We start from the raw sequence: 19,738 nt of genomic DNA, 5'->3' as shown, positions 1-19,738 counted from the left end.
GTTCTCCAACGTTTTCATGTCAACGACCACAAATTAGACCACAAACCCACATTTAATATGAAATCAGCTTTAAGGCATTTTATTACAGAAAGTGTAGGAAACGCATAACCAAGAAAGTCATATATTCTCTTATTGTGTAACCTGTGGATGGAATTACAGTGAAATGATTCCCCTTTCTGCTCAAGAACCCCCACTAGGAGTAGAAAAAAAGACAATTTTAGATTAAGTGGATTTCTTGAACTAACATTTGTGTCCTTACTACTGTAGGAAAGCAACATTTGTAGCAGCTGACATCTTTGTGTTCATGCTTTTGGTATCCTCTACCTTTGCTTGAAATTTGATCCAACAGGTCATACGGCTATAATTACAGCTTTATCTCTCTGTATTAAGTAAACAAACCATGAAGCCAAATGAGAGATTGTGTCAGAGGGCAAGACTTTATTTTCATGAGATTAATATACAAAACAAAAGTGCTGCAAAGTCTGCTGAACCTTAAGTATAAATAAATCCTCCCTGTGTTAAGATGGATGACAAAATGAAAACATTGTCAGAGGGTGACGCTGCACTGTCATAGGTGGAGTAGTGGCTTTGGCCTACACACCCTCTCACTGATGTTTACTCTGTACACTCCATTAGAGCTGCATCAAAAACCAGTCAAAGCACTTAACAGGCTACTCAGTGTAGAGCCATGATCTCAAAACACGAGAAAAAACATCATCTACTCTTTATATGAATAATCTTCCAGCACATCATCTTTACCTGAAACATTCAATTCAAACAAATACCTAGTTTACAAGGCAAGCAAGGAGTAGCAACTAGGGCTGGGAAATATATACGATATACATCGTTATCGTGATACAAGTCTATATACCGAGTGTCGTCTTTTCCTGGTTTTAAAGGCTGCATTATAGTAAAGTTATTTCATTTTCTGAACTTACCAGACTGTTGTACTTGCTTTTATACTTGTCTTTACCCACTTAGTTATTTTATATCCCCATTACTGATGATTATTAATCAGAAATCGCATTGTCAGTATTTTGTACCAATAGTCATCCCTACCATATAGCTACAACATCAGAATTTGAAGTTGGGAATATTTGTTCGCCTAGTCCTAACATTTATGAAGTGCTTTTGAGAAGATTTCAAAATATTGAGATATATATTGTATATTGCAATATGGCATAACAATATTGTGATATTATTAAAGCCATACCGGCCAGCCATAGTAGCAACTTACTCGTGTAAAATAAAAAATATAAAGATCCAGCATGTCTTTCTTCTCCTAAAAATGTTTGAGAAGGGACTTAGACAGGTGGGGATGAGAGAGGCGTCCAAAAATATCTGAGTGCAGTTTCAGTGTTGCGGGAGGGTGGGGGGTGGGGTTTCAAAAACTTAAAGGAACCGTTCATCCAAAGTTGGAAATTGAGTCATTATTTACTCACCCTCATGGAACCAATGGAAAGTTTTTTACTAAGAGGAAAACTTAACGAAACCCTATAAGTTTAGAATCGGCATGGGGTGGGTAGATAATGACTGAATTTTCACTTTTGGGTGAACTGTTCCTTTAAATCAAGCACCCAAAACCAAAAAAAGAGATCAGGCAACCGGAGCTCAGACTCATCACAGTCAGTGTTGAAGTGAAGCTGGCTAATACCGACACAGGACCATCTCAGGCTTGTCTGGCAGGAAGAGGAATGGAAAATTCCTTTTATTGACCAACGTCCATCTGAGTTTCAGTCTGCTGCTGTTTGCCATCTAATTCACCGTCCTTCAGGCACTGGCGGGGGAAGCAACTATGCAAGCACCTGCACCCTATATAAGGCGTTCAAAGCAAAAGGTCTGAATACAGGCATGAGAAATAATCAACAACAAACCAGAATACAAGTAAAATACAAAACAAAATTCACCCATTTTGACACTGACAAACAAAAGGTTTGATGATTGCCCTTTGTTGTAAACAGTGTTATAACAATGTCATGAAGCAGGTGTTTACTGGACAAATCCAATGAAAGAAGGAGACTGTTAGTGTCACCAACATGTCACAAGCTATAAGCATAAACTGATATTTCGTTCCGATTAAATATGTGTCTCCTTCCTCCAAAGAGAATCATCCATTTAAACCAAGTTGAACTGAGGGAGCCTAAAAAACTTAAAACATATAGATACATCTTTAACCCACCCTGCACCTTATGAGAGCCAGTGACACCCATCCCCTTATAACTATTATAACTGCTTAATAAATCTTCATTTTCATCATTGTACATTATACAGTTTGTAAAATGGGTTTACTTGTTGTACAAAGCATACATCCAAGAGTGTGTGATTTGAGAACTGGAGAGTGTAGCCAAAGGGAGAGTTGGTGGTGGTGACGGAGGACACAAAGGCATACAAAAGGAGGGAAATAAGAAGAAAGAAAGGTAAACTGAGATCCATTGGGGAATTAGAGAGGGGAAGATAGAAACGGGAATAGATGGATCGAAATGGGAAGGTGAACCAGAGGGAGATCCATGCCTGCTCAGGTGGTATTTCTAGCCGGTGTGTGTGTGTGTGTGTATTTATAGAGCAGGGAGATGGTAATCAATAGGCTCATTAAGTCCTCCTGGTAGGAACAGTTCAACAGAAACACACACACAGCTCCTGTTGCCGTCACCAAGCTCATCTGCTTCCGCACAGCTGTAAGCTCCGTCTCCTCTCCTGGTGGCTTCAGTTCCGCAGGGCAGCCAACCTGAAACGTGTGAGAAATGTGGTGAGAATGAGTCTTATTGTTTGGAGCTTTTGTGACATGAGATAAAAGCCTCAAAAGGTGCAGTGTGTTCAATTACATTACCCAACTGTCAGTGTTTACACCATTTGAAGGGATCTTAATACTGTGGCAACATTTCTGAGAAACTATTAATTTTAAATAGTCGTTATTTTGTATTAATAAGTATTACAGTAATATATTTTAATAATAATTGTTATTTTGTAAACTCTGGCAGCCTTTTTGTTGTGTTCCGTTTGTGTTCAATTTTGTGTTGTATTTTCTTTGTATTGTTTTATGTCGTCAATGTACTTTTCATTTCAAAATTAAAAATGATTAAAAAAGCGAAAAAAAAAACAGTCTTCCTTATTGCCATCAGGATGAAATGAAAATCTACCTCTGGTGTTAATGACTCACACCCAGATCTGAATGACGGCTCAAGCTGGTTGGCAGTATACACAGATAACAACATAAATACAGTATATCAGCTACCAGATATTTTGCCATACCGTTACATATAAAGATATCCCTTATCTATAGTTGTATGAGCCCATGGGCAAGGCTGGAAATCCATTAGCAGGACTGATTTAGATATTAGATTTTTATATTATTTTTGCAGCAAGGTGATGAAGTACTTTGATTTGTGGTGACCACAGACAATTGCTCTCTCTTTATCCTTCCTGACTGAGTCTACTCTAGTTTTGTGTTCTACTAGTGTCCTTGTCACTACTGGTAGCGTGAGGTGGTACCTGCAGCCCAATCAGGTTGCACAGGTAGTCCAGCTCCTCCAGGATTGCACATCCATACACAAGAAGGTTTGCTGTGTATCCCAGCACAGTCTAAAGAACATGGAAGAGATACCAGGAGACCGGCATTTACACGAGGAGAGCTGGACAGGGCCGTAGAAGGGCATCAACCTAGCAGCAGGACCGGTAACTGCTCCTTTGTGCAAGGAGGAACAGGTGGAGCACTGCCAGAGCCCTACAAAATGACCTCCGGCAGGCTACTGGTGTGCATGTTTCTGACCAAACTGAAATAGACACCATAAGGGTGGCATGAGGGCCCGACGACCTCTAGAGGGACCTGTGCTCACAGCCCAGCAGCATGCAGCTCGATTGGCATTCGCGAGTTAACACCAGAATTGGCAGTTTAGGCAGGCGCTGTTCTCTTCACAGATGAGAGCAGGTTCACACTGAGCACATATGATAGGTGTGAAAGAGTCTGGAGACACCGTGGTGAACGTTATGCTGCCTGTAACATCATCCAGCATGAACGGTTTGGCGGTTGATCAGTGATGGTCTGGGGAGGCATAGCCTTGGAGGGACACACAGACTTCCATGTCATAGCCAACAGTACCCTGACTGCTGTTAGGTACCAGGATGAAATCCTCAGAGTGATTGTCAGACCTTACTCTGGTGCAGTGGGCCCTGGGTTCCTCCTGGTGCAGGACAATGTCCGGCCTCAGGTGGCCAGAGAGTGTAGGCAGTTCCCGGATGACCAAGGCATTGATGCTATTGATCGGCCCTCTCGTTCCCCTGACCTAAAACCTATGGGTTGTTATGTATCGGTGCATCCGACGCCGCCAAGTACCGCCACAGACTGTCCAGGAGCTCACTGATGCCCTGATCCAGGTCTGTGAGGAGATCCCCCAGGACACCATCTGCTGACTCATCAGGAGCATGACCAGACATTGTCGGGAGTGCACAGAGGCAGACTGAGTCACATAATGAGTTGCCATGAAAAAATTCACGCTAGTGGGATCAGCCTGTGTATTACATTTTTTAATCCGAAAATCCATAAAAAATTTAATAAAATTTGGAATCCAGCCCTCATTGGGTTGATAAATTTGGTTTCCATTGACTGATGTTACATCATTTTGTCCTCAACAAATTATACAATGTACATCAGTAGAGATTTTCAACTTGAATTATTCATTCATCAAGATCTAATGTGTGATTAACAGGTTCCCTTACTTTTTTTGAGCAGTGTATAATAGAATAAATACTGTATATAACTATATATGGCATACTGTGATAGAGGGTATCCATATTGTCAACTCCTTTCTTGTAAGTTTTCAGACAACAGCCTGAGAACAGGTTCTAAAAATGCCTTACAAACTTGCTATAACCACTATGATGCTAAAGAATTGTAAACAGGAGAGAACTGGCTACTTGTTTCCTAAATTCAAAAATATCATTTTAATAATGGAGGCAAAATATAGGGATGACTAGTCTCACCTTTGTGTTATAGATTTTGTAATAAAGTTAGATTTACAAAAGAAATGGATTGATAAATCTTCTGATCCAAAATATTAGCTTATTGCTATTTATCTGCATCGACGTCAACATTGGTAAAGATATGTTTTGTTTTTTTTACGGAAATTAATGCTATTTTCATAAGAAAATGAGCACACATATACATGTAGCACATTCAACAGTGACTGACAATGTTCAAGCGCTTGAATGGAGACAGATCGAAAAGTATTCATGCAGCAGGTCTTTAACTTCAACACGCATCCTAGAAATGTCCTGGAAAATTGGCGAAAATTGCGTCTACTGGAGTGTTGTGTTTTCATCAACAGTGACCAGAGCTGAAGGCAGTAAATAATCATGACTATGATATTTGATGCAGGAGTGAATGCTGATTATACCCATTCACATTGAAGACTAAAGTCAAATTTTAGGTTTTGTTGGTGTGTATTTTGTCCAGTGTAAACAAGGTTATAGAAACAGAAGCCCAACCACATAGTTTGTCCAGGAGAGAGCACTGACAGGATTATTTTTCAACGTTTAATGTGCCATTCAATGTCTTATCCTAATTCTTTGGAAAACAAAGGGAATTGATGAAGAACATTTTGTTTATATAATGCTTTCTATCAGATTTATCAGATCTAATTGACCAAAAAACATAATATTGATAAAATGAGTTCTAATACTGCTATAAAAAACTTGTGGATCCTGGTTACCTATGTATGTGGACAGGGCCATGGCTCAAGTAAAGGGAACTGGTTCAACAAAATGAAAAAATTGGAAAAAAATGACTTTTGCACAAAGACACTGTGGTAGAGAGCTACATATGCTAGATTGTCTCGTTTTTCAACAAACCAGAACCAACAGAACAGTATGAATGACGCTGTGGTCACATGATCATTCTACACCAGGGTAAACTATTAGATATCTACAGTAAGCCTTTCTTGACAAACTTATAAACTTTCAGCTGTTAGCCTGCTTCAACATGAAGCAAGAACAGCCTAATAACACGTTTTCCTGAAGGAAATCTGTTAATAATGAGATAATATTAACACCACCTCTATATCTTAACACCTGCTTAATGAGCACTTCACAGGTTGGCATGTGAAAGCTGGTTCCTGTATTGTGTCCCAATTATATTTTCTAGAAATAACTTGTGATTAGATAGAAAGACCACAACAACAGCACAGCAGATAACAAAGCAATTTACTGATCAGACTATCTCAAGCAGCTCTCTGGGCTGGGAGATAAAGTCATAAAATAGAGCTGAAAATGAATAATACATTTCTTTATCAATTTACCATTTGTTTTTTGATAAATTGCTTAATATATGTAGTGTGAGAAAACAGTGAAAATACCTGCACCAGTAATCAACTTGATCAAAGTTCTGTTGGCCAACAAATCAATTAATTTATAGTGTTGGTACCAGTCAATTCTTAGTCAACCAACACCTTAATGACCAATTCCAGGATTTAAAAAGTTAAATTTAAGACCATTATTCATGCATTTTAAGACCTTCTAGTGCTTTAATGGAGGCAACTGGCAAACAAGTCCAGTTGCCTCCAATATAGCACTTTAAATTACCATGACCTGGATGACTGAGAATCTTCATCAACAATTGAAGACCTATTTTAGGCCATACGTTTCTGGAGCCGGATCTCAATGATTGTGCACTTACCTATATTAGATGACAGTAACCATAACAGAAACAATTTCTACTTAATGCTTCTAGTAGCTATTTTTGCTCCAATATATTGATTGTAATTGGTTCCATATTGGTTTTGTTTTGTAGTTTTGTTACAGCATAATCAATAACATTTTTCCTAAAGTGAGACTGAAGTTAACGCAGCTTCATAAAAGTGGCCATAACTTCATAATCCAATCAGTTTTTGAGACCTGTCAAAATCATATTTCAGACATTTTAGGTCCTAAAATTCAGATTACTGGATTCTAGAGTTTATAAGGATCCACGCAAACCGTGAATTACTACCAACTAAGAAGAGACGACACCAAAGACATTTTCTGCATATGTAATTTACCAAACCACAGCTCATTTGACTATTCTGATAACCCATATCTTTATGTTACAATGCAGTTTCTTTCTTCCGTCTCTGAGCTGAACATAGTGTTTCCTTCTTGTTACCAATGACTTTGCAACCACAACAGTTGTGTTCTGTGTGTGGGAATTGTAACTGGTGTTTCAATCTAATTTACTGATCTCATGCTGCATTCTAACTGCAAAGTAGCCTGATCATGTGCTACTTGTTAGCCTTATGCCAGAGAATAAAGACAGCTTTACCAGGTTTGGAGCAGGGAGATTCAGTCTCTTGCTTAAGGAAACATGAGCAAGACACACAGATGTCTTTTTAACCTGTGCCCCAGTAGTTACAGGATAGCACATATTGTCTTGTACCAAGTATAGACAGTGGACCTTACCGTCGAGACAGCTGGTCCTCCCTCTCCTGACTCCGTGAGCTCTCTGCACCCACTGAGGTGCCTCCTGCAGGCAGCTGGTTGAGCTGGTCCATCACCTCCAGGCCACTCTCCTCCGCTATTTGGTGGATGAGGTCATCCACCTGCTCCTGAGGGGTGGTCAGCGTCATTGCAGAGCTCATGGAGTCCTCCATGACCTGGTGTGGGAAAGAGAGGGATGGATCATATGGGACAGACCAATGAAAACTCAGACGAAACAGTGCAAGTTTGGGTTTGTTTTTTACCTGCTTAACTTCAGATACAACTTATCAAGTCCATATCAGTTCAACTAGAGAATAACTAAAGAAAACTGAATGAAAATACATAAACCATACAAGAACAAATAGCAGCCACTCACTGAGGTGTGGACGTCGAGGTTCTGCACTTGGGTTTCAAACTTATCCATGACTGCAGAGACCTTTTGGAGATCCATGGAGTTTAGAGCTTTGTCCAGGGCTTTGGTCACCTGGCCCATGTTTTTGGTCACCTGGCGGAAAAAAAAGGGCCTTTATAATGTATTTGATTCATTCTGAAAAAGACAAAATACCTTATGTTCTCCCCTCCCAAGCTTATGTGATGTGGTAATATGAAAATAGATGCTTTCCAATCCAACATTTTGATTGAACACAGTAACTTACTGCCTTCATGGTGACAGCAGTCTGGACTTTAGAGGAGACAGCATCGACTCGAGACGCCATTCGGAGCCAATTAAGACCTTCATTTTTTTTCCGGATAGCGTTCTCTGCATAAACTCTGGCACATTCCACATTTTTCTGTTGCAAAGCCTGGTAATGAGACAAAGACACTGTTAACACTCCAAATCTGTTTCTACAAATCACCTTCAGTATATCTCATTTAGTAAAATCAGAATATCCATGTAAATGTACACATATGTTAAATCAATTTTAAAATAATATTGCTTGAAAATTCAACTTATTCTTGTTTTTTAAAAAAAAAAAAATCAGTCTCTAATAGTCTTATATTTTATGTTTCTGGGTTTCTTTTCCAGTAGTTTCATTGATTGGATAGAACAGTGTAGCTCACATAAAGTAAGTGATTATAATCCTTTCACCAAATTGAGCTGCTGCTACATTTCAAATGCACGTGAGCTGTTATACCGGATATGAGAAGTGAGGACTATGACGACTCAACAGGGAAATATCTTTGGCCAGTGAGATAATAAGAGAGTGTTCTGGCCCCATTGTTCCATGAGAGTAGTCATCAGGATATCTCCTCTGTAATCCCTGAGACTAAACATGCATTTTAATCAGGTACAGAGATGCCTAAAGGGCTTATAGCAGAAATATTTACCTCTAAAAACAATTACCAATCTTTAAAATAGTGAAATATCCATTTCACAAAACAACCAGGGCACTCCTTGTTCAATGTTTAAAGTTGTGTTGCCCCCTGCTGACGGATGCGTGCCACTATCTGTGCCATTTGAACAGTAGAACTCTACATTAATAATCTACTGATTACAAAAAGCACAACAACCATAGAGCCCCCCAAAACTGACAGGGCAGGAAAAGTATATTAGACAAGTTGAAAATATAACTGAATGTATCAAAAATGTTTGTTAGTTAAACATTTAACATGGAGTGTAAAAAGGAAAACATATCTTGACATGTTTTACTGTGTGTATTATTATGTATAACCCTCAATCAGTTGGTTTTAAAACAGCTTTTAATCTTTTCTTTTACCTTTACTTGTATAAACTTTGAAATAATATCATGAAATAAGACAAATAAATTGTATACTAGTTAGAGCGAGATGCAGGGGTTTTCTACCCAGAAGTTATTGTAAACAAACATTGCAGTTCATTCTACAAGTTACTTTATAATAACCATCATTAATAAATGGTAAATTTATAGTTAACCAAACGCCAGTTAAAAGTTATTTTACTCTTAAACAATTCAGAATACTTTATAAATTATTATTGAAAAAGGGAAATTAATAGCTGCGTATTTATTGTTTCTTCACTTCATTTTAACTACTAACTCACTGTGTTATCTATCGATGTATTCAATTACTTTTTGGACATGATAACCATTTATTGCTATTTATGAGTTTTTGGGCAACACATACAATGTCTGGAAAAAACAATTACCGGCACAACCCCAAACATTATCATTACTCCCTACAGGCCAACTGCAAAAATTACATGACACAATTATACAACTGTTAAAGAAAAAAGAAGACATAAAAACGATGGCAGGGAGATATTCTGCATCAGTCTGGATGGTTTACATTTTTTACTTGTGCTAAACATAGACCACTTAGTGAACCATAAAGACTACTGCTGATAAGATTACCCTTAAAATTCACCCCCTACTCCTAATTATTCTCTTTTTTTTTATCCATTTTCCTCATTTATAAACTTCCATCAAATAAAGCTTGGCCTTTTTAAGATTATTTGTTGGCATATTACCTTTATTAGAGAGGTCACAGTAGAGATGATGATGGAAAATGGTGAAGGTAGAGAGACAAGAGTATGACATGCAACAAATGTCCCACTAGACAGAAGAGATCATTGTGGGAGATTGTGATCACAATATATGGTATGTGACTTCGCCTTAAGCTAGGGCCAGTGTGCTCACCTTCTTGACCTTGGCCTGCTCTTTTTCAGAGTCCTTCTCTGCCTTTTTGGCCAGTCTTTCAAGCTGCTTGGAAGTGAACTGTTAACCAACGAGAAACATGTCCAGAACATTAATAAATAATCCCCTCCTACAAGTTATATCATCATATATCATATGGATTAAATATTTTAACAAGACACATACCTTAAGCTGGAACAGTGTGTCTGTGGAGAGACAGTGAAAGTACCTGTTATACAGCAATATACTGACTCTACATTATACATACAGTGTCTGGTGACATAACATACTAAAACAAGATGGCTGGGAAACTTATAAGACATCTTCCTGTCTTTTCTTGCTTTCTTGCTTAAGAGGCAAGTGCTTTTTCATATTTAAGAACCAGAGTGGAAAAGAAATGAGACGTATAGGACCACTCTACTTCTTACTAAGTCCATACATTATGGTTGTTTCCAGCTGTAGCTGAAAATTCCTTTTAGGAATATATGATCATATTGGCATGTGATTGGTATTTATGCTTACATGACAGGTTGATAAGATGATTGCTTAACTATGCACACACAAAGTGAAACCGTTGACTAAGTAGTTTTCCTATTTTGCCAAGTGAATGCAGGCATTTCAAAAAGCATTATATGTCTGAACCTGCCAGAGATCGATGGATATGCTTTTTCAGGGCCATTACCAATGCAGGGAATTGTTGGGTCTCTGTAAATTGATTAGTTAAAGAGTACGGTCGAGAACTACTCCAACTTAAAAGTTTCATGATATAACTTCTATTGGGAATTACTGCTATATAAATAAGCAGATAATTCCACTACATTTAGTTACTAGTTACTTTGTAGATTCAGATTTTTCAGTGTTGAAAGGCCATTACCTGTGACATGTAACCAATAAGAGGACCACAGAGTGGTGACTACAGTACTGCATCAGAGCCAAAGTATTACATTTTTAAATTAACTTATTTAATCAACAATCGGACAAAAATACCACAAATACCAAAATTCAGATAAATGCTGAATATCGGTTCATTATTCGGCCAGGGTAATTAACGGTCTATCCCTACTGCCAATGGGACATTACAATGAGAGTAGGCATAATGGGTTTTTTTTTCAATCTTATTATATATGCAAAAAATATATGGTGGAACACATATTACTTTGTCACAAAAAACATTCATGAAGTTTGGTTCAGTAATTAATTTATTATAGGTCTTCTGAAAATGTGTCCAAACGTGCTGGGTCAAAAATATACATTCAGCAACTTGAACAATCAGTTTTGGTGATTATAGAAAGTTTTGTCAATCAAATTTGCTTTGAAGCATAGCGTCTTAACTTCTTCTGAGTGATTCTGATTTATAACAGCTGGTGACTTTTTTGGACCCATTTTAATAGGGTTTGTTTGATACACCCATTAGACTCAGCCACAGACACTACAATGGGAAGCTCTAAGGAGCTCAGCATTGATCTGAAAGAGCACAATATTGATTTGAACAACAATTAAAATCATAGCAGACACAGGTGCCAAGATCAACTGTCCAAACAGCTGTTTGTAAGTATAAAGTGCATGGCACAGTTGTGTCACTGCCACGATCAGGAAGAAAACACAAACTATCACCTGCTGCTGAGAGAAAACTCGTCAGAATGGTCAAGAGTCAACCAAAACCACTTTACGGGAAGTCCGCAATGAATTAGAAGCTGCTGGAAGAACAGGTGTCAGTGTCCACAGTCAAGTGTGTTTTGCATCAACATGAGCTGAGAGGCTGCCGTGAAAGAAAGAAGCTCTTGGTCCAGATGTGGCACCTTAAGTTTGCTGCTGATCATATGGACAAAGAAAAAAGCTTCTGGAGGAAAACTCTGTGGTCAGATGAAACAGAAACTGAGTTGTTTGGCCACAATGAGCAGCAATATGTTTGGAGGAGAGAAGGTGAGGCCTTTAACCCCAAGAACACCAGACCTACTGTCAAGCATGGTGCTGGTAGTATTATGCTGTGGGGCTGTTTGGCTGCCAGTGGATCTGCTGCTCTAAAGAAAGTAAATGGAATAATGGAGAAGGAGGATTATTTCCAAATTCTTCAAGAAAACCTCAAATCATCAGCAGAAGATTGGGTCTTGGGTGCAGTTGGGTGTTCCAACAGGACAATGATCCCAAACACACATCAGTGGTGAAGGACTGGATCAATCAGGCTAGAGTTTAAGTTTTGGAATGGTTTTCCCAACGTCCTGCTGAAGAAACAAGTCTGTGCCAGGAAGCTAAATGGCCGAAGACATTTAACCAATTATTTGAATTACTGTATGTATATTTTCAGGAAACTTAAAATAAATTTATTATATAAACAAACTTCATGAATATTTTTTTGTGAAAAGGGAGTATGTTTCCCACTCATTCCATCAGAGAAAAAAAATGAGAGTTGTAGAAATAATTTAAACTCAAGACTGCCATGATATCCATGTTCTTTACAAGTGTATGTACATTTTTGACAAAGACCGTATGTGATGCATTTCTTGAATAGGACTACTGTCCCCTAGGGGTCACTTATAATTTTGTTGGAGCCTTTGACTTGAAAAGAAAAATGCACAAATGTTATCCAAAAGCTGCAACAAATACACAATCTGAAACTGTAGAAATTGATGTTCTATAAACTCATAAAAGGAGGAAAATGTTATTAGATACAAACCCATAATAAAACAAAATACATATTGTACCAATAGAATACCAACAACTATACTTGAATTTGGTTTCCGGAAAGGCTGTCAATATTTACTACCAACACATTATTTTATTTATATATAGTCCAATTAAATACTTTATCTTTTCATAAGTCTTCATGTTTTAGTCCAAGTTCAAATCAGGAAGTGTCCAACTGTGTCTACGTTTGTCGAAGCTACAGTAATCAAATGTTTGAACAGTGTGACATTCCTGCTGTCATAGTTTCCTAAGGAAAGATTCAGTGGCAGGCAGCGTTAAGACAAGATGTTATATCCAAACAAAGGCCAAATTAATTGCCCGTATGGCAAATATAGTTAGATATGATAAACGAATGAGGTGATAATCGAAACAGGTCTGACAGCTAACCTAGCTAGCCACCCACCCAAGATAGCAAGCTAATGCTACATACCTGACTGATTAGCGGTACAGCTAAAAACAGACACAACATTTATCAAAATGAAGCGTTCATCTGTTAAAACACGACATACCTTCCATGTCAAGACGAATATGCTCCCAGCTGATGACAGGAAAAATAATTTTCAGCTCCCAAACAAGCGAGTATCGGTTTGTTATGATCTAGCCGTGTATCTGACCCCGCACTTCCTGGTCCAAGACTAGTCACGTGGTCAGAACTCGTCTCCCCGTCTTCGTCGTGATGTTGTCTTCGCGGTTGGCAAACAGCGAAATTGCGCATTACCGCCGCCAACTGGTGAGGAGTGTAAGTTAGAAAAAAATAATCAAGAGCACAAAAGTATCATCTATCACCTCAATCAAATGTGTTCTCCTCAGATACTGAAAAAACAAGACTAGGTCAAAACATAGTATATTTGAGATATTTCCTGCTCTGTTGTTTTTTGTGTTGCCGTCAATTCAAACAGCTCTCCTTCTCCTCCTTCCCTGCAAGGCCTTAATATGTCTTGTGTTGGATGACTTTGACTTTTCTCCCATTTTAACATCTCATTCTGATGTTGGAGTTGTTCTAAAGACACCTGAACCTTAACCCACAGCCTGATACTTCATGTGACCTAACATTTTGAGAGATGTACTTGCTGCAGATCCAAATGACACACACTGGTAATCTAATACTGATCTGATTGGGATTAATCAGATATAAATTGTCCTCAGTGCAAATCTTTCTGCGCCCCATTCACTTCCAACCAGCAGCATTATGTTTAAAGGGGCACTACATAGCTTTGGAGAAGAAATTCAAATTTCACAATTTTTATAGTTACAGTATTAATGAGGTAATGATACAAACTCAGAAATATTTTTTTTCTTCCATAACTGAATAAACAGACTGTTCTCAGGGGAAATATGGTCCCAAGAACACTGTTTGAAGCCAGAAAGGTGGCAGGGTCCGCCACATATAAACAAAGTGTAACAGTATTGAATTGTGTTGTCCTTTAGGTCAGTTTGTTTATTCAGATTACTCAGAGTTTGTTGATTTGGTTTGTTTACACATAAAAACAATCAGTCAGTGAAGATCTCTCTCTTCTCATTAAAATTTCCTCCCCAAAACAACATTGCGCACCTTTAACACTTTCTTAAGTTTGCTTTCTATATCACTAAATGTCACCTATCATTTGTCACAAACACTGTACTAATCCATTATCAACTACTCATTGTCTTGAGGAAGCTCTTCCCAATTCTTACATGAATTGATCTTTGAATTAAGAAGTCCTTGATACACCTTAGCAGATGACATTTAACCCCTAGTATACTGAACTATAATCCAGTGGATTGTCTTTTACATACCAACATGTCACAGGCCTTCTCTGAATATCAACACCAACAAACATCCAAACAGACAAGTAGGGAACGTTCCTATAACATTACCAATAATCTGGTGTTATCATCACTTTCTTCTTACAGTTTATTTTTTCATTCATAAAAGTCTATTGTTTTGACCAAGTTTGAAAGTTTGTTATATTAATCTAAATGTGATCTTGTAATATTAAAATGCAGAGGGACGTGTTTTCATCTGAGCGTGGTCACAGGCGGTAACCAGGGATACTAAGGTTAGTCAAACGTTTTCAGTGCAGACCAAGGCCCGAGCTCGGTCAGTCAAGGTGAAATATTGCGTTATAGCCAGGAGCAGAGACGTCTTCGTTTGTAAAGATGTCTAGAAAAGAGGTGAGAAAGAAGCCCTGCGAACAACATGAGACTGAGAAACTCTCTCAGAACCAGGAGCTGCTCGTGAAAATGAAAGAATATCTGGAGAAGAGGATTGACAGGGAACTTCTCATTGTCAAGAAAAAGAGCAGAGAAAACAGAAGAGGTAAGACATTTGAAAGGACATTGACATGTGCACTGTATAATTCTTTAATACACATACACGTAGCAATGTGAGGTAAAATAAACGTCTGAAAAACCTATTCCTCTACCTTTAATTAAGCTAGCAGCTAAACAAGCTAGCCGCTAATTGACCTATGTTAGCTAGTTATTTAAAATTAAATTAGCATAATTGGTCACAACACATTCATGACTCACTCTCACTGTAATGTTAGCCTGCATAAAGATCATAATCATCCGTTACAATGACCCGCAAAGGAATGAAAACAGAAGTTTTTGGGGTTGTTGAACAAACCATTTATTATAATTTAACAAAATTAGCGATGTCCTGATAGACATTACATCTCTGAAAATCCTCATTACTCTGTTTTTCTTTTCACTTTGTTAAATACTTTCCTAATCATACACTAATATATCTGACCGTGCTCTCCTCATAGTGACTCTGCAGGCGCTGAGAAGGAAGAAGTGGTGCCAGAAACATCTCATGTACATTGACTGTGCTGTGAAGGCCATGAGGTCCACTAATGAACACATGTAAGGGGGAAGATATCAGCAGAAGAGGTCATTAATGACATGTATGAATGTCTGAAAGAAGTACAACAGAGTGAAATAAAGAACTCACACAAAATGTCAGCAAATATAGATACGATTTGGGATACAGGTTATAATGTGCATGTGGCTGTTATTAATTTACGAAGGACAACTTGAATTTTGATCCAGCTAACAGCAAATGTAATATCTTCCTCTTTTTGTGTACAAACCAATGCTTGAAATAAGTAAGTAAGTAATAAGTTTAACTGAGACAGGAACTCTCTGCTGTTTCAGAGATATTCTCAACAAGGTGAATGACCTGATCAAGGACATTGCAGAGGAGCAGGAAGGGACTCAACACATGACAGACTCCCTCTACACACCTGTGAGCTTAGGAGGGGAATCTGATGAGGTACAGTGACAGTAATTATTTCAAGGATTTTACTTAAGTAACATTTTTGTAATTTCAGAAATGGACTGTATTACGATGTAGTAAATATCACATCGACATTTTAAAAAAAGGTCTCTCTTTCAAAACATATCAAAAGACTTTTGCAGAGTCACATCTCATTCGGCTCTGATCTGGAGCCATTAACCGACGACAGGAGAACTCATAGATTACTTAATAACTTTTGTGATTAAAAAGTGGATTTATCTTCACTTCCATTTATCAACCTGGCTGCAGCAGTGATCCACAGAGGTGGCCTCCATTGTCAGGTGACTATGTTCTGTAATGTTGACTGCTGACTGGAGCTGGAGGGGAAATGTACTTAACTTTCTGAATGGAGAGGAGAGGGGAAAAGAAGAGAGAAAACCAGAATCTCTGATGAGTTGCTGAGTTTAGTGAGAGCTTGACTTGAATTCAGACAAACAGACACACACACTCTGGGTGTGTGCTGTTGCTTGCTAACTCATGGCTAATGCACAGTGAAGTAATCTGGCTTTTTGGGCAAATAAACACTTGCACGAGTGACCAAATAGACACAAATGATCCTTTGCTGAAGGTAATGCTTTAAAGTTTTAGTCACGTTATGTTTAGTCTCATTCGTTGACGTGACCTCACTCCCTGACTCTCCTGGAAGTTATAGTTACAGGTGATCAAATGAGACGCACGTTACCTTGAATAAACTTGTAGATTTCTCTGGGTTTGAACATTGTTACAAACATTTGGGATAATGTAAGTACACAACTTAATACAATACATAACAAAGGTGTAGTTTTTCTTTAAAGACATTTTAATGCAGAAATAAGATGCAGAAATATTATATCATTACATATTATATAGCCAGCATAGGATGATGCTGTATTACAGCAAGTACTCACAGTGATCAAAGTGTCTGTGGTGATCTTGGTACCAGAAGATATATGGTGATGAGAGCCATTTGCTGGTGTGTGTGTGTGTGTGTGTGTGTGTCTCAGGATGAGCTGCTGGCAGAGCTGGAGAGGCTGGAGAAGAATCTGGATGAGACTCTCCTTGAGACAGACAGAACAGAAGAGAGCGCCCCCTGTCTCGCAGAGTCATCCACTGCATCTCTTTCCCATCCTGGTAAGACCCATCTGGTACTAAACTAGTCGGTCAGCTTAGTTGGTAGTGCTGGTGCTGCAGTGGTCAATTTTGCATGTTAGTTGCTTTAAAATAAGCTGATGATAAGTTAAAAATATGATACAACACAAGTTGCAGTTGGCTGCTGTTTCAGTCAATTCATGCAAAATGCTCACAGTTTTTGTTTTTTCTCTCCCAAAGCCAAGACGGAGGAAGACGAGGTTGAGGAAGAATTAGAGTATCTGTGGCGCTGGTTGAACGAATCCTCATAAACACACCATCAGCCATAACACAGTACCAGTAAAAAGAAAAGAGGAAAGTTCAGGATGGAATAATAAATAGGCAGAAATAATGTTATTGTTCATGAGTGATTTATGTTTGTGTGCACATTTGACTGTTTTCTTTCTCAGCATTCATATTGTAGTAGTATGAGCTTTGAAACACAGTGTAATATTACTTTTATGATACTATAATTAGGGTATTGATAACATTAATAAATGACTCTATGATATAATATGATGTTATCTGAACTTGGAAACTTGCACTGTCCCCCTCCCCTAACACCATTGTTGTTTCAGCTACTAATGCAAAAGTCCTCTCACCAGTGGCTCTTATTATTTGGTGTATTACTATAAATTGGTCTATTTAGAATATTTGCTATAGCTGAGAGGTTCTGTCAAAGTTTTGTGAAACACAGTGTTGGCTTCATTCTGTTGGCTGTCCTGGTCCTGCTTATAAGAAACTTTGTTTCAAGAGGCTGTTTGTTAAATGTTCTAAAAATAAACATTTATTTACCACCTTAATAATGCCCACTAAACACCATATAAAGGCAGGTGTAGTGCCGTGGCCAAATAGCCAACACTGGCAGAGCTATTGGAGAGATGCCACCAAAAAAGGGTAGTAAGAAGAGGAAGAGGTATTGTTAAATAAAACAACGTAAACGTGATCTTCCACAGCGTCAGCACTGGAGTTACAGGAACGTCAGAAACACAGTACCAGGCAGGTAACATCCACCTGGCCTCCAGCACTCCAGCTGTGCACTCTGGACGCTTGATGTTTTTCTCTTTTCCTGGTAAGAGTGCTCGTGACCACTCTTAGAGTTTTCTCTTACCAAAGAGAAGAGCAAAAATAAGAAAACATTGGTGAATCACAGAAATCAATGGATACTAACAAAATACAAGTACTATTTGTTCATATTGCTTCTTTAATGCGGCCCAATGATTTGTAGACATGACGTTTGGAGAATCAATCTTCAACATGAGCATTTTTGGGCTCCGGTACTTTTAGCATTTGATCCCAATGACCTCTCTGAATAGTGTTGGGGTGGCATGTATTTGTCAAAATGAGGATGCATTTGTAAACAAAGTCTTATGCTTTGGAAAGTCAATCCTTTATACCAGTATGAGTATTTACCATTGTGATAATGATATGGTTTGATTAATCATGTTCAAATTTGATATATTGTTTATTGGACAAAGGTAGTTCCACAATAAGATCAGTTAGACCGTGTAGAGAAAACAGAGACTCAACTCATATTCAGCTCCTGTGTACACACTGTCCTCCTGAAAAGAGTTATTTCTGCCTAATCTTTGGGAAAATGTACCTTTGCCATCTCCTCCTGGGCTGTTAATCCAGTCACCTTTTCAGCACTAAGCAAACTAGTGTCAGGATTAGAATGTATATGACAAAATGAAAATGTACATATTTAATCAAATCTGCAAGAAACTTGACAGTTGGTAACTTTGGGCGCGTATTTTTCTTTAATATGTGAATATAGATTGATAATTGTGTTGGCATATTAAAGAAAATGATGCACGGGGTAAAAAAATAAATAGTGAAAATACCTGACCTAATTGTATTTCTATTGGTCACAATCTACATAGCAAATATCAGTATGTAACAAGGGTGTTTGCATTTCCATGTTTAATGAAATCAGATTATATAGGAAAATTATGAAGCCTCCTCAAATAAGGATTTGTACCAATCAACTCAAGGAGAGATGCACATCAACAAGCAACCACCAAGGTTCAAATCATGTAGCCTGTGCAGGTCTCCATTTGGATACATAACTAACTAACTACAACTGTCACTTAAAACTTTAAAAACTCTAAATTAAATTAGATTATTTTAACAAGGACAATAATATTTTTTCAGTCATTACTGATAAATTTGATATTTTTGGAACATGTGTAATTGTAAATCACCTTTCCTATCACACATTTTTGCATTTTAGTTTTAGAGGTAATTATGTGGCTACCCCAGAATTACCATCTGGTAGCTATGGAGCCCGTGAGGTGACGTTGATGTGGTTTTTTAGGGTTTTTTTTGTTTAGTTTTTTTTAAACGCGCATGTGATTTAGTAATTTAAAAAAAACTAAAAAACATCCATGTACCTCACGGGCTCCGTAGATAGCAACATATACAGTAGATTTTTTGTATTATTATTATTTTTTTTTTCATAATAAAAAAGAGTTTATACCAGCTCTCCCTATTTGCCCTCTAAATCCAGTATCACTTACTACTGTTGTCAGCAGCTGCGCTGGATTAGTGTCTCAACCAGACAGAGCCAGTGACATCAACAGGGAGGGAGTGGCAGGGACAGGGAGGAAGA

General features: G+C 38.0%; 2 protein-coding genes across 2 annotated transcripts; one reads left to right on the top strand and one right to left on the bottom strand.

Moving 5' to 3' along the window:
- Nucleotides 1-418: 418 nt before the first annotated feature.
- Nucleotides 419-13,381, bottom strand: chmp1a (charged multivesicular body protein 1A). Its single transcript, XM_073472159.1, has 7 exons — nt 13,250-13,381; nt 10,242-10,261; nt 10,059-10,136; nt 8,100-8,246; nt 7,820-7,948; nt 7,426-7,619; nt 419-2,725 (listed from the first exon to the last, which is right to left on the bottom strand). The coding sequence occupies exons 1-7, from the start codon at nt 13,254-13,256 to the stop codon at nt 2,704-2,706; spliced, it is 597 nt and encodes a 198-aa protein (XP_073328260.1). The 5' UTR covers nt 13,257-13,381; the 3' UTR covers nt 419-2,703.
- A 1,498-nt stretch (nt 13,382-14,879) lies between these two features.
- On the top strand, nt 14,880-17,399 carry LOC141001663 (charged multivesicular body protein 4c-like). The gene is made up of 5 exons (XM_073472807.1): nt 14,880-15,039; nt 15,491-15,587; nt 15,879-15,996; nt 17,004-17,130; nt 17,329-17,399. Exons 1-5 carry the CDS (start codon nt 14,880-14,882, stop codon nt 17,397-17,399), a joined length of 573 nt encoding a protein of 190 aa, XP_073328908.1.
- Nucleotides 17,400-19,738: the final 2,339 nt, after the last annotated feature.

This window comes from Pagrus major, chromosome 8, assembly GCF_040436345.1.
Source record: "Pagrus major chromosome 8, Pma_NU_1.0".
Classification (NCBI taxonomy): domain Eukaryota; kingdom Metazoa; phylum Chordata; class Actinopteri; order Spariformes; family Sparidae; genus Pagrus; species Pagrus major.
The sequence above is the reverse complement of the archived record's forward strand: the minus strand, read 5'-3'. Positions and strand labels throughout refer to the sequence as shown.